The following is a 12,977-nucleotide window of genomic DNA, read 5'->3' on the forward strand; positions in this document are numbered from 1 at the left end:
ATTTATCCTGGTCTGAGCACCTGCTCCAGAGCTACAGGGTTTCCCAGCAGGTTAACTGGGCGTGGTTAGGTGGCAGAGCCAAACAATCCTGCAAAATTTCTCCACAGCACTTTCACCTCAAGGACAGTGCAGATTTAAGTGTACATTCGAAAATGAGAAACAATATAATAATAATAATAATAATAATATATATATATATATATATATATATATATATATATATATATATATATATATATATATATATATATATATATATATATACACTGTAAAAAATGATTGATCAAAAAGTTGTACAAATGAGGAAATACATGTTGGCTCAACATAATGGTTGTGTAAACAAAGAAAAATATGTTTGGTCAATGATTGCATGATTTTCATTACTGTACTACAAAATGTTCATCAAGAGAAAATGTATATTTGTGTTCACGGAACTTTTAACGTTGCACAAAAAATATTATGTTGGCCGAGCAAGAGGGACCAGCGACAATCATCCGAGCATGCGCAAAGGAGTTCTACGCTTCTGGAATTCCCACCAAGAGTCACGACGTTGTTTGTGGTGAGTGCTTCAAAGTTAGCTGCCTATCTTTGTGCTGTGAGGTAATCAGAAAATTTAGGTTAATATCTATTGTCTATCAACGAAGTTGAAATAGCTATATTGTCAGTTACTACAGCGATTAGCAGTGCTGGCAAATCCCATTTTAACTCATAAAGGTTAGCATTCCTTTCCAACTGGCATGTGATTTTAACATTGACCCAAACAGTTAAGTATCACTACATTGCATGGCATGTGACCGTTTCCAACTGGCATGAGGTTTTAACGTTGACCCTAACAGTTAACTATCGCCACATTGCATGGCATTTTACCGTTTAGTACTTTTAATGGTCAATATTTTCAAATTCCATTTTCATTCTGGCTTATGATATATATGATTATTAACTTTGCTACAGCCAGCTAGTCTTGGCAACTAGCGCTTTTGCTATCAGAGTGACTGATCAGATAGGCTAGTTCTAATGGTTAGCTGGCATTCAAAGCACGTGTGCCCTCGTGTTAGCAGCTAGTACTCTGCACAAAGCATCCTTTTGCAAAAGTGAAATAACATTTCAGTCTGATTAAAAAAAATAACCAGTTGTGCTAACACGAAAACGAATAGCTGCTACCGGAGTTGTAAGCTGTTTAACATATTATGTAATCAATTTGCCTCACCAAACGCCCTTTTAGCCTGGTAGTGCTAGCTGCTACCCAGCTATACTTAACCTAGAAGAGGCATGATGGCTAATGCACCATTGTTAGGTTTAAGAATACCCTAAAATACTTAAGCATAGTTTAGTATGGTTGTTCTGTTTATAGAATTATGAGTTATTGATGCATTTGTCTTGTTTGTATTTCAGGTATTTTGTTTCAGTCTTAAAACTAAATGCAGTGCCGCTATTGTAAATTTTCACATCTGCAGCAAGACATCCTGCTTAAGCACTACAGGCTTCATCATTGGCAAGCAGGTAACGGTTCTTTTCCCTGCATTCATCCAGACTGTGTTTGTATTTTTACAACAACAGGGGCCTTAAAAACCCATTTATGGAGAGCACATCCTAAAATAGACAGGCCTAACTCTGCATGCACCGACCATGCCAGTTTTCGGTGTGAATTATGTGAATTCTCAGATATTTGCTCACTTACTCAATTTCTGAATCATTTAGGAAGGCATTTGCAAAACCATGAGCGAGTTCATTGTCCATTCTCCAACTGTGATTTTAGCAGCAGCAACAACACAACCTTCAGAGCTCACAAGTCCAAGAAACACAGAAAACAAACTTTGAATGACCTCTGTACATCTGTTTGTACAGTAGGCAGTACAGACAATGAGTTTGGCACAGTCTCAGTTCCACAAAGTCTATCAGATCAAGCTGATGACATTCAGGCAGATTCTCATATTTCAGATTTGGACCTTGAGGAATGTGAACCAGTACTTGAACACAAACTTGCGGCCTTATTCTTGTGTATGCAGTCACAGTTGCATGTGTCCCAAAGTGCCTCTCAGCAGATTATTGATAATGTAAATGACATCCTGTCAATTGCTAACTCAAATGCACTGTGTGCAATTCAGAATATTCTGCTAAAGCACAACTGCAATGTCAATGAGTCTATTGTTGCTGACATTACTGACACATTACAAAAAACAAACCCGTTTCTGAGTGCCACCACTGACAAAGGTCCCCTTTCAACTAATCATAAGCGAAACATCTACTTTAAAAACAATTTTGGCATAATTGAACCTGTTGAATATGTGTTCAATAGGGTACAAAATCACACATTTGTTTATGTTCCTCTTTTGAAGACTTTGAAGTCTTTGTTGGAGCGACCTGACGTTCTTGAGAAGACGTTTCCCATTAAGGAGGGTACACCAGGATTCTACACCTCACCATTTGATGGTCAGTATTTCAAAATTAACAAGCTTGTTAATGGTCAAGATTTCAGACTTTCACTTGGGTTTTATATTGATGATTTTGAAATTGCCAATCCATTGGGAACTTCTAGAAAGAAGCATAAAATTACAGCAGTCTATTGGGTCATTTTGAATTGGGAATCACAGTACAGATCGAGTCTCCACTCTATACAATTGGCGCTGCTTGGGAAAAGTTCTGAAGTGAAAGTGTATGGTTATGAACCTTTTTTTGAACCACTTTTACGTGACTTGAGGAGCCTAGAGCAGGAAGGCTTGTATGTTGAACAGATAGGTGAGAATGTCAGGGGAACTGTGCTTAATGTGTCTGCAGACAATCTTGGCGCACATGGACTTGCAGGTTTTCAGGAAAGTTTTCGTGTTGAAAAATTCTGCAGATTTTGCTTAGCATCTTTGAAAGACATTCAGTCCACAGAAGTTAGGCAGGGACTCTTTCCACTCAGAAGTCCTGAGCAACATGATCAATGCATTGCTGAGTTGAAGAGCAATGAGTGTGTAACAAATGTGCATGGTGTGAAAGCAGAATGTGTTCTTCAGAATCATCTATCCTTCTTTCATGTCATTACTGGTTTTCCTCCAGATGTTTTACACGATCTGTTTGAAGGGGTAATACCTAGGGAATTGGCTCTGTGTCTGCAGAGATTGATTGGTGCCAAGTACTTTACCTTTGAGCAGCTCAATAACATTATCCAATCATTTCAATACTCATATTCAGATAAAGTGAATCGCCCTCAAAGAATTCCAAAGACCTTTCACTTAAAAAAAACAGTTGGAGGAAATGCACATGAAAATTGGGCCTTAATTAGACTGCTCCCTCTCATGGTAGGTGGTATGGTGCCTGAGGATGAAAAAGCATGGCAACTTTTAATGGACTTAAAAGACATTGTGGAATTAGTGGTTAGTTCAAAGCTATCAGAAGAATCTCTTTGTTATCTAGAGAGTAAAATTTCTGACCATCGCCAGTTGTTCACTGATGTTTTTCCCAATGAGAGGTTTCTACCTAAACATCATTACCTTGAGCATTATCCAAACTTGATTCGCTGTTTTGGGCCTTTGGCTGATCTGTGGACAATGCGTTATGAGGCGAAGCATAGCTTCTTCAAGAGGGTGGTGCGCGACATCCGCAATTTCAAAAATCCCCTCAAAACGTTGGCAAGTAGGCATCAATCAATGATGGCTTTTGCTTTGGACTCTCAAAGTTTCTTCAAAGCACCATTGCATGTTGAAAATTTGAAAGTGGTCAAAATGTCGGCTGTTGAACCACGGCTCCGGACAGCTGTTGAAAACAAATATCCAAATTTGAGTTCCTTGTCCCTGGCATCAAGTGCAACATTGCATGGGACTTTGTATAGTAAAGGAATGATTCTACCAGTTGGACTTAGTGATGGCTTTCCAGAGTTTGGTCGACTTCACAGTATTCTGGTTGTCGGTACAGAGGCCTCCTTCATAGTGGAACAACTGTCTTCATGGTACTTTGAACATTTTAGAGCATATGAAATTGTTGGCAGTACTTACTGCAATGTAGCCATTGTCAACCCACAAGATCTCATTGATTTCTACCCTCTGGCATCATACAATGTAGGTGGAAAGATTATGGTGTCTGCTAAGAGATTTTTACTTTGCTAAAATTGAATTTCTTCTCAATTTTCTTTCCCAGGAAACAATGTTACTTCGAGTCATTCTCTCACCTGACAATATCAGGAAGTTATCAATTCCCACACCATCATCAATTGAGGAACTCTCTGCAGTTCTCTGTGAAAAACTGCAGATAATGGGAAGTTTTGTTATCCAATATGAAGACCCTGATTTCAACAATGAACTTTGTACTTTACATGACATCACAGAGCTTCCAAAAGACAAGGCTACTTTGAGGATCCACTGGGAAGTAGTTTTAAGCCCAGTGGTGGACGATGCTCACCTTTCAGATTTCACTGTGGATACAGCAAGCATGACTTCCACTCAGTCGTCAGCTTCATCACCCCATCCAGCTTCTCCTCCCTATCCAGCTTCTCCTCCCTCTACATCTAGATTAAAGCAGTGGCCAAGCACATTTCCAGTGCCTTCATTTTCATATGATGTGGAGTTGAGGTTGAAAAAAGCTAATGAGGATCTTCAAGAAAATGGAACAGCCCTGATTGTTCCAAGATACATGAAAATGAATATATTGGACAAATTGGCTGAAACTGTGTACTCTTACAAAGCCTACACAAAGGACTCTGATATAGAGAAGGTTGCATCTGCTTTGGTAGAAAAACACCCATGTCTCAAAGACGCAGGATCTGACACGACAGGATGTGAAGCATGGAAAATGAGCCTTAAGTTTAAAATGGCTAATTATCGTCAGAAACTCCGCAATGCAGGATGCAGTGAGATGGTTGTTAATACTCACTCAAGACAAGGTTCATCTCGTGGATCTCTCAAGAGACCCAAAAGATCTGAACTCAACTTTCTTCCTGACCATCCTGTTGGTTTGGATGAAGAAGAATTGGAGAAGGAAAGGTCATCGATGGAGGAAGAAGTGAAAAAGAGAAATTTGAGCTTGACTGTTTTGAATGCAATGATGGAGACAACATTTTCCTTGAGGAGAAAAGAAATTGTGCAGGATCAGCCGCTGGTGTCAACAATCAAGCAAAGATGGCCAGGACTGTTTTTTGAGGAGGAGGTAAGTCATTTTCCCCTCTGTCAGCATTGGAATTGAATGAAATCTTGAAATCATTTGCTTTGCTTTTACTTGTTTGCTTCTGAATCTCATTACCCACAGGTTTGTGCTGAATTCTTCCGCATCAACCGTATTGACCTGAAGTCAACATTCCTGACATCGCTGGACAATCACACCCAGGGGTTCCTGAAGATGTACAGAGCCAAAGCAAGACAGGGAAGGTGGAACGACTTGGATGAACTTCTGGAGAAACTGGATGCCCAGGTATGTTAATCATTTCATATATAATATAACAGTGTTAAACAGTGTAAAATATAATTTACTGATACCTGTTTAAGAGAAGAAACTGCCAACTGCTTACTGCTCCACAAAAACTTCACTGTAAAACTCAACATTTTAATTGCAAGGTCTCTGTCAATTGAGTTGATACCTTTGTCTTGTGACATTTATCCATTGCTCATTATGTGAGCAATAGAATTACATTGTATGATCAGAATGTGTCAAAAAAGGTTCCATGTATACCTGATGTTGTTGATCTACAATACAGGTAAAAATCCCACAAATACATATAAGTTGTAGAAATGTGAGGGGGAAATGGTGTACAAGAATATCACAAATATAAGGATGCTATAAATGGTGTTTAGAGATGGTGGCTTATTTTTTGTATGTGGGATGTCACATGTATTGTTTACATTATCTTATTTACATGGGGTGCACATGGAACCTCATGGAACCACATCATGTATGCATTACACAGAAAGATTCTGGTGTAGTATTAAGCTGTTTTTCTCCTATCATATAGCTCCATTTGACCAGCACCTACATACACTACTGTGCAAAATTGACTAATTTCACCATTGGTTCATCTTGACCAGCACAGTATGTTTGAGAACTATTTTAGGACTGTTAGAAAACCACTCTCAATATCTAACTTAAGTAGACTCTGGGAATGTTATTCCAATAGTCTGGGATCTGCATACTTAGCACTTGTAAGCTGATTAACTGTCGCAGATTGTAATCTTAATGCATTTCCGGTAACTATTTCATGAAGTTGGTTGTAATGAAGCCCAATGGTGAAAGGAGTAAGTCATCCTAAACTGTTGCATGGTAGAGTAGATGTGTGTAACCTCTGTGAATTAGGTGACTTAATAATGTCTTTCTGATGACCTGTCTTTTTTTTGCAGACCACAGATCTAACTACTTATAGAAGGTCTGCTGTTCTTCGTGGTCTTCCCCTGTACTTGAGAGAGCCAGCTTCAATTTCAAAGACTATTAAGGTAATTAATTTGAAAACTATATGGTATTACTGTTTGAGATGCAGTAATGATTGCATAAGACATTATGCTTTCAGTCTGACACTAAGTGTCATTTATTGTGTTTCACAGGATACTGAAGCACTGGGGCCACACACAAAGGCCATGAAAATGGGGATCCTGGAAGTAACTGACAGTTCTACCAACTCAGGACCATATCCCACAGTGGTCAATGTGGCTGTAGTACTGGAGGAGGAAGTAGTCATGGACAATCTGGGAGACTTCACAAATGCCCTCATGATGCTCTTTGGTCTGCTTTATGCTCTAAATATGGAGTACCCTAATGACTTAAGGTACACATTCGAGGCAGTCCAGAAGATTCTCTTAAACCTGGGAAAAGAGTGCACAGCAAGGATCCAGTCCTTTAAGAACAAGTTATTACAGGTGTAATGGTCATTACAGTACGTGTTAATTGCCAGTCATTGAGGTATTTTGAGGTATCAAAGGTTTCATGGTTCTCTTAAATGGCAGTGACCTTTTTTTGTTGAATTTTTGTAACTGTTCTGGAACATGTCACAAATCATTTTGAACCAATTTTACACCTTCCTTATGTGTTTGTTGAAAACATGACAATATGTGGAGAGCAGTGCTTACCTTTTTCCCCTTTTCCCTGTTCCCCCACGCTGCAGTTTATTTCCGAGTAATTTGAATTTCAGAGAGAATATCTAATTTTTTTTTTTAACCATATTTGAGTTTATGCTGATATTTGATTTGTAAAGCAGTCATCCCTGAGAAATATCAGAATGTTTCACTTTTAAAGCAGACATGTTTTTCCAATAGAACTGTTTTGATTTAAATAAGTGACCATTGTAACCTGAAAGTAGTGTGCATTAATGTGTTTTTATATGTAATGTTACTTTGCACTTAGTCTTTAAAAGACTAAAATGTTCAGATGTTCACAGGTAAAGCTGTCATGTTTTACCGAGTTTCATTTTGTAATGCAGATATTTGTTTTTCCAGTGCAACTATTGAGTGACATGCCATGCTTTCTTGAACTCTCAGATCTTGTTACTAGGACACTGGTTGAATACTTGTGTAATATTGCACTTGAGCCACAGGCGAGTTCATATGGATTTAAATAAATAAAATGTACTTTATCAGAACATAGTGTGTAATTTATTTGAAATAATGAAAAATAGACTTTTTGGCCAACATGAAATATTTAATTAATGCAACATTTTATTTCAAGTTGAGTCTGCTTGTTGGCCCAACAAGCTATGTTTAGTCAACAGAGAATATTTAATTCACACAACATTCTATTTTAAGTTCAGTCTACATGCAGGAGTAGTCAGCACAACAAAAAAAAGTTGGTTTCCGCAACTTAAATTGAGCTAACTAAAAATTTTAGGTGCAACGGGTCACTAGAAATTTTTATGTTGGAGAGGCATATTTTTTTTTACAGTGTATATATTATCAATACTCTATTGTAGTATGCTAACCACCACAACCCAACAGTATTCTAACAGTACTCTGTTCTAGTGTGCTAATCTCTACAACCCAATAGTATTCTAACAATACTTGATTCTACAGGACTATTTATTTGTCGTTGATAAGATGAAGGGTTTGATAATGGAAGGCAGTGTTTCCCAGAGAATTGAATTGTATTTGTGGTGGTAGGTGAAGGGGGGTGGGTTCTGTGTTGGAGTCAATAAGATAAACAGCCTATAATTATAAAGTTATACTTGCATTGCACTACAAGTCCATATTGACAAGTAGCTGTAATGTTATAGTGTGCTAACCTCCACAACCCAACAGCATTGTATTCTAACTTCCACAACCCAACAGCATTCAAACACTAATGCTTCAAGTGGGTTTTGAACACTCAACCTAAGGATCACCAGTACAAGGCCTTATCCCACTGATCCACTGTCAATCCTACATATTGGACAGTCACATTCACATGGTGAAAATGTGTATTGGTAAACACACAACAAGAAAAACTCCAAGCATACATTTGACAATAAAATGAAGGGCTTCCCTAAAAGAGTACACCTGAACTCAGTGGGATAATGCCTTGTACTGGTGTTTCTTAGGTTGAGTGTTTGAATCCCTGTTAGAGCTTTAGGATTTGTCATTTAAGATTCACACCATCGAACAGCACCTGAATGACATCAGCCAATCAACATTCACACTCATCAGTTGCCAAGAATCAGAATGCCAGGACTATCTATTACATTTAGGGGAACTTCTTTGTTTACTATTTTTCCTTCATCATTACGTCTATCATATTTATATTTCATCCATTAGTGTTCATCTCTACAAATGTCTAATTGCCCCAGAATTTCAAAAAGTTTTCAGGTGTACTCTTTTAGGGAAGCCCTTCATTTTATTGTCAAATGTATGCTTGGAGTTTTTCTTGTTGTGTGTTTACCAATACACATTATTACTATGTTAATGACAGTGGCTCAGTGGGATAATGGTACTGGTGATCCTTAGGTTGAGAGTTCAAATCCCACTTGAAGCATTAGTGTTAGAATACTGTTGGGTTGTGGATGTTAGCATACTACAATAGAATGCTGTACGGTTGTGGAGGTTAGCACACTATAACGTTACAGCTACTTGTCAATATGGACTTGTAGTGCAAGGCAAGTATAACTGTATAATTATAGGCTGTTTATCTTATTGACTCCGACACAGCTGTAGCCTATAATTATTTGTTATTCTTATAATATTTGTAATTTCTTATACATATTTAGTCGGCTCTTCCACTTGACAGAACAACTCTATATCGGTTAAGGATGTCACGCATGAAACAATGCTGCAGAAACACGAAAATACGACTTTGAGTTTAGTAGGCTATAATTTTCAGTTCCTGTTTATCTATTGCACGATGGGTAATGATTTAAAGGAATCGTGTTGCAGTCTTGTAAATAGTGACCCTGCAAGATCCCTAGTCATTGCAAAATCATAGTCTGTGACTTAAAACTCTACTACTTGTCTTTAGATGTGAGAGGGTCTGAGACTAGTCTTTCAAAAATCTTTTCCAAATCTTTGCAAATCTTTCCAAAGTCTGTCAGTGTAAGGAGCGCTTGAGGTGAAAGTGCTGTGGAGAAATTGCAGGGCTGTTTGGCTCTGCCACCTAACCACCTAACCACACCCAGTTTACCTGCTGGGAAAACCCTGTAGCTCCGGAGCAGGATAAATTGTTTGCTCGTCCTCAGTTCACTCTTTTTGTTCATCTCAACCCAGCACTTCAGTGTGTCCTGCTCTGTGTGCGTCTTTGAGTTAACGTAAGTTATCACTTTAATGACCCTCACTATGACTTTTGTGATGTTTATCAGTTTGTAGAGTAGCTCTGCCATCATGTGTAAAGTTAAGGTCTTTGTTTGTTGGTTTGGTGTGTTGGGAGTCCCATGTGAGAGATGATTAGGTGATGTTGGTTGACTTGGGATGTCAAGTATTGTTTAGTTCTACCTTATAGCCATATGATTTCAGTTTATTGTTCAAATGTCAATTGGTTTGTTTGTGAGTTGGGATCTGTACTGATTTACCCCATTTCACTGATTACTCCATTTTCTGTTTGTTTCCTCTTTGATGCAGCACACATAAAAGTAAAAAAAATGTTATTAACCGGTTTTGTGGATTTCAGAATAACGTTTCTGTTCCGGAACAGTTGAAGACCATTTTGTTTTCGTTTCCGTTTCCGCTCCTCGTAAAATTCTGCAAAATTCCGTTCGTTTTCGGTTTTCATTTTCGTTCCTTGAACCGGTTCGGAGCCCTGGTTGTACCTTATATAGCCATATGATTTCAGTTTATTGCTGTGAGTTGGGATCTGTACTGATTTACCCCATTTCACTGATTACTCCATTTTCTGTTTGTTTCCTCTTTGATGCAGCACACATACAAGTAAAGAACAAAAGAACAGATGAATTGAAACTCAAATAAAGTTCACTTGTGTTGCACCGAAACCTGCCATCTCCATGTCATCACTCCATACCATTGAGCCTTCTGACCGAGGCTCTGCCTGCTCGCCACACACTCACTCTACCTCGCCCCCTACAGTTCCTTCAGTTGGGTTGTGGAGGTTAGCATACTAGAATAGAATACTGTTAAGAATACTGTTGGGTTGTGGAGGTTAGCACACTATAACGTTACAGCTACTTGTCAGGACTTGTCGTGCAAGGCAAGTATAACTGCATAATTATAGGCTGTTCATCTTATTGACTCCAACACAGAACCCACCCCCAACCCCCCTTCACCTACCACCACAAATACAATTCCATTCTGTGGGAAACACTGCCTTCCATCATCAGACCCTTCATCTTATCCATGACAAATGCATAGTCCTGTAGAATAGAGTATTGTTAGAATACTATTGAGTTGTGGAGATTAGCGCACTAGAATACTACTGTTAGAATACTGTTGGGTTGTGGAGGTTAGCACACTATAATAGGGTATTGTTAGAATACTATTAGGTTGTGGAGGTTAGCACCAGGGTGGGATTTGTAGGGGGGGATGGTGAGGATTTCCCCCCCTCTGGTTTTCCTATCCCTACCTCTGCTAAATTATTTTTATCCCCGATGGGGACTACATTTATCCCCCTCTGCCCTTCATATCGATTAATGCTACTTCATGTAAAGTGCTGCAACGTGAGAACAGTCTAGTAGGCTAGCCTACATAATAATCTAACATCAGAAACGCACCGTCACCACTCATGCTGCTGTGCTGACACAGTGGCTGCGTGATAACTTAATTTGGCCTTGATCTTGCAGGACATTTCAGAATGTCGAGTGTGTAATCCATCATAAATGGCTAGTTTCAATGGAAAAGTTAGCTGGACAAATGAAAGAATACGAGAAGGATTCAGTGAAGCATATAGTCATATTTTAGAACCTTCAAAATTAGAAAACTGATGCAACTGAGATGGAGGACAACTGCACATAGAGTAGAACGTATAGGCCTATTGTCCGAAGGAACTTACATTAAATGAGGAGATATTTGCTGAATGTCACAAAAAGTGTTACAGAAATTGCTTGGCATCGCTTATTCAATGGCTCTTTATCGAAACACCTGTAGTTTGCGGAGGACGAACGAGAAAGCACTCCTTTGATAAATCAGCCAGTAGCCTAGGCTAGGCCTAATAGACAAATAACTTTCAGAAATAATCTGTACTGCAAAAACGAATGTTGGTGGGTATTTAAACTATCTAGCGGGTGTTTTAACAGCTGCAAGAAATAGAAGCTTCATGGTCTTTATGTTCTGGTTCGTAAATTATTTTCATAAAACTTCAAGTTGCCCTATAACTTTACTCTCCAAACTCTTCACTGCACTGTAGCCAATTAACTGACAGTATGATGGTAGGCTATTTATTTTCTGTAGGCTACAATAAACACATTTATTTTTTCAACGTTTGCAATATTACGCACTTGGCTACTGAACGCAAATCAGCAGGAGAGAGAATGCACGTATAGCCTACGCAACTAACACTGTTAGCCAATTCACTAACTTAAGACTTCAGTGCCATCATATACAACGTTTTTTTGCACAACAAATACAGAAAGGATGGAGGCAGCAAAAGTAGAGGAGTAATTTCAGATGGGGCAAGAACAAGGTGAATTTGTATGCTTGTCAAAACGTAGTCCTACCCTGCATTAGAGGAGCTGATCATCATACCAAACACACTCGCTGTTTAAAGTCATACACCACGGTAAACTAAAACTAAAATGTTACAAAGGTGGCAAAATTAATATAGGCTATTATTAGCCATGACATTACCGAAATCCGGTAACTGAAATCCGATAACCGAAATCCGATCACGTTTCTTTTGAACAATTGGACCCAAACAATCAAAGCATATGTAAAACTAAAAAGCTATGCTCATGTTCGTTTTGCTCGGACCCCGTAAATCACCGCTTGCGGTTATATTTTTAAATGTGACGCGATATGCCAGCATTTGAAGTGTCAGGTCCTCTGTAGCTAATACCCACAGAATAACATTAGTAACGGCAGCAATAAACTAGATGTACCGCATAGCAGTACAAAATATGACCGCCTCTCAGTCCTGCATATTCTCTTTGCAAAAATAAATCACGCTTGTCAATTTGTCTCCATCTCCTACTCCTACAACTCATGTGCATGTAAATGAGTGTGTGCATATGTGAGTTTGTGTGGGTGTGTGTGCGTGTGTGTGTTTCCATGCGCACATGCGTATGCGTGCCTGTATGTGTGTGTTTATGTGTCTGCATTCATGTGGGTGGGTGTTTGTGTGTGTGCTTGCCTGTCTGTATGTGTGCGACTGTGCGTGCGTGCGTGTGTGTGTGTGTGTGTGTGTGTGCACTTGCGCGTGCATGTACTTTATGTGTGCAAATCACAAATGAGTGGGTATGGGTTAGGTTGATGTGGGCTCTTGAGACTAACATACCATACATATTATGTCATCTTGGGTGCAACGTTAAGCAAACATGCAGATGAACAGGCACTTTGGATAACAGTGTGTGAATTAATGCAAATGAAAGGCTTCTCTTTTAACCAGAGTGCAAGGGCACAAGGGGCACAAAGCTGCATTCTTATGGCATTTCATGGTTCTCACTCACAATTTTTAAA

At 38.9% G+C, this 12,977-nt stretch overlaps 1 protein-coding gene across 3 annotated transcripts; it reads left to right on the plus strand.

Moving 5' to 3' along the window:
- The first annotated feature begins 524 nt into the window (after nucleotides 1–524).
- On the plus strand, nucleotides 525–7,497 carry LOC121709376. Of its 3 annotated transcripts, none has more exons than XM_042092691.1 (7): nucleotides 525–559; nucleotides 1,393–1,500; nucleotides 2,337–2,430; nucleotides 4,120–5,124; nucleotides 5,224–5,385; nucleotides 6,306–6,398; nucleotides 6,507–7,497. In XM_042092691.1, the coding sequence occupies exons 3-7, from the start codon at nucleotides 2,428–2,430 to the stop codon at nucleotides 6,822–6,824; spliced, it is 1,581 nt and encodes a 526-aa protein (XP_041948625.1). In that variant the 5' UTR covers nucleotides 525–559; nucleotides 1,393–1,500; nucleotides 2,337–2,427; the 3' UTR covers nucleotides 6,825–7,497. The 3 variants fall into 3 exon arrangements, with proteins under 3 accessions (XP_041948625.1, XP_041948624.1, XP_041948626.1); XM_042092690.1 differs by lacking the exon at nucleotides 525–559 and adding an exon at nucleotides 587–714; XM_042092692.1 differs by lacking the exon at nucleotides 525–559 and adding an exon at nucleotides 728–763.
- Nucleotides 7,498–12,977: the final 5,480 nt, after the last annotated feature.

The sequence above is a fragment of the Alosa sapidissima genome, chromosome 5, assembly GCF_018492685.1.
Source record: "Alosa sapidissima isolate fAloSap1 chromosome 5, fAloSap1.pri, whole genome shotgun sequence".
Classification (NCBI taxonomy): Eukaryota; Metazoa; Chordata; class Actinopteri; order Clupeiformes; family Clupeidae; genus Alosa; species Alosa sapidissima.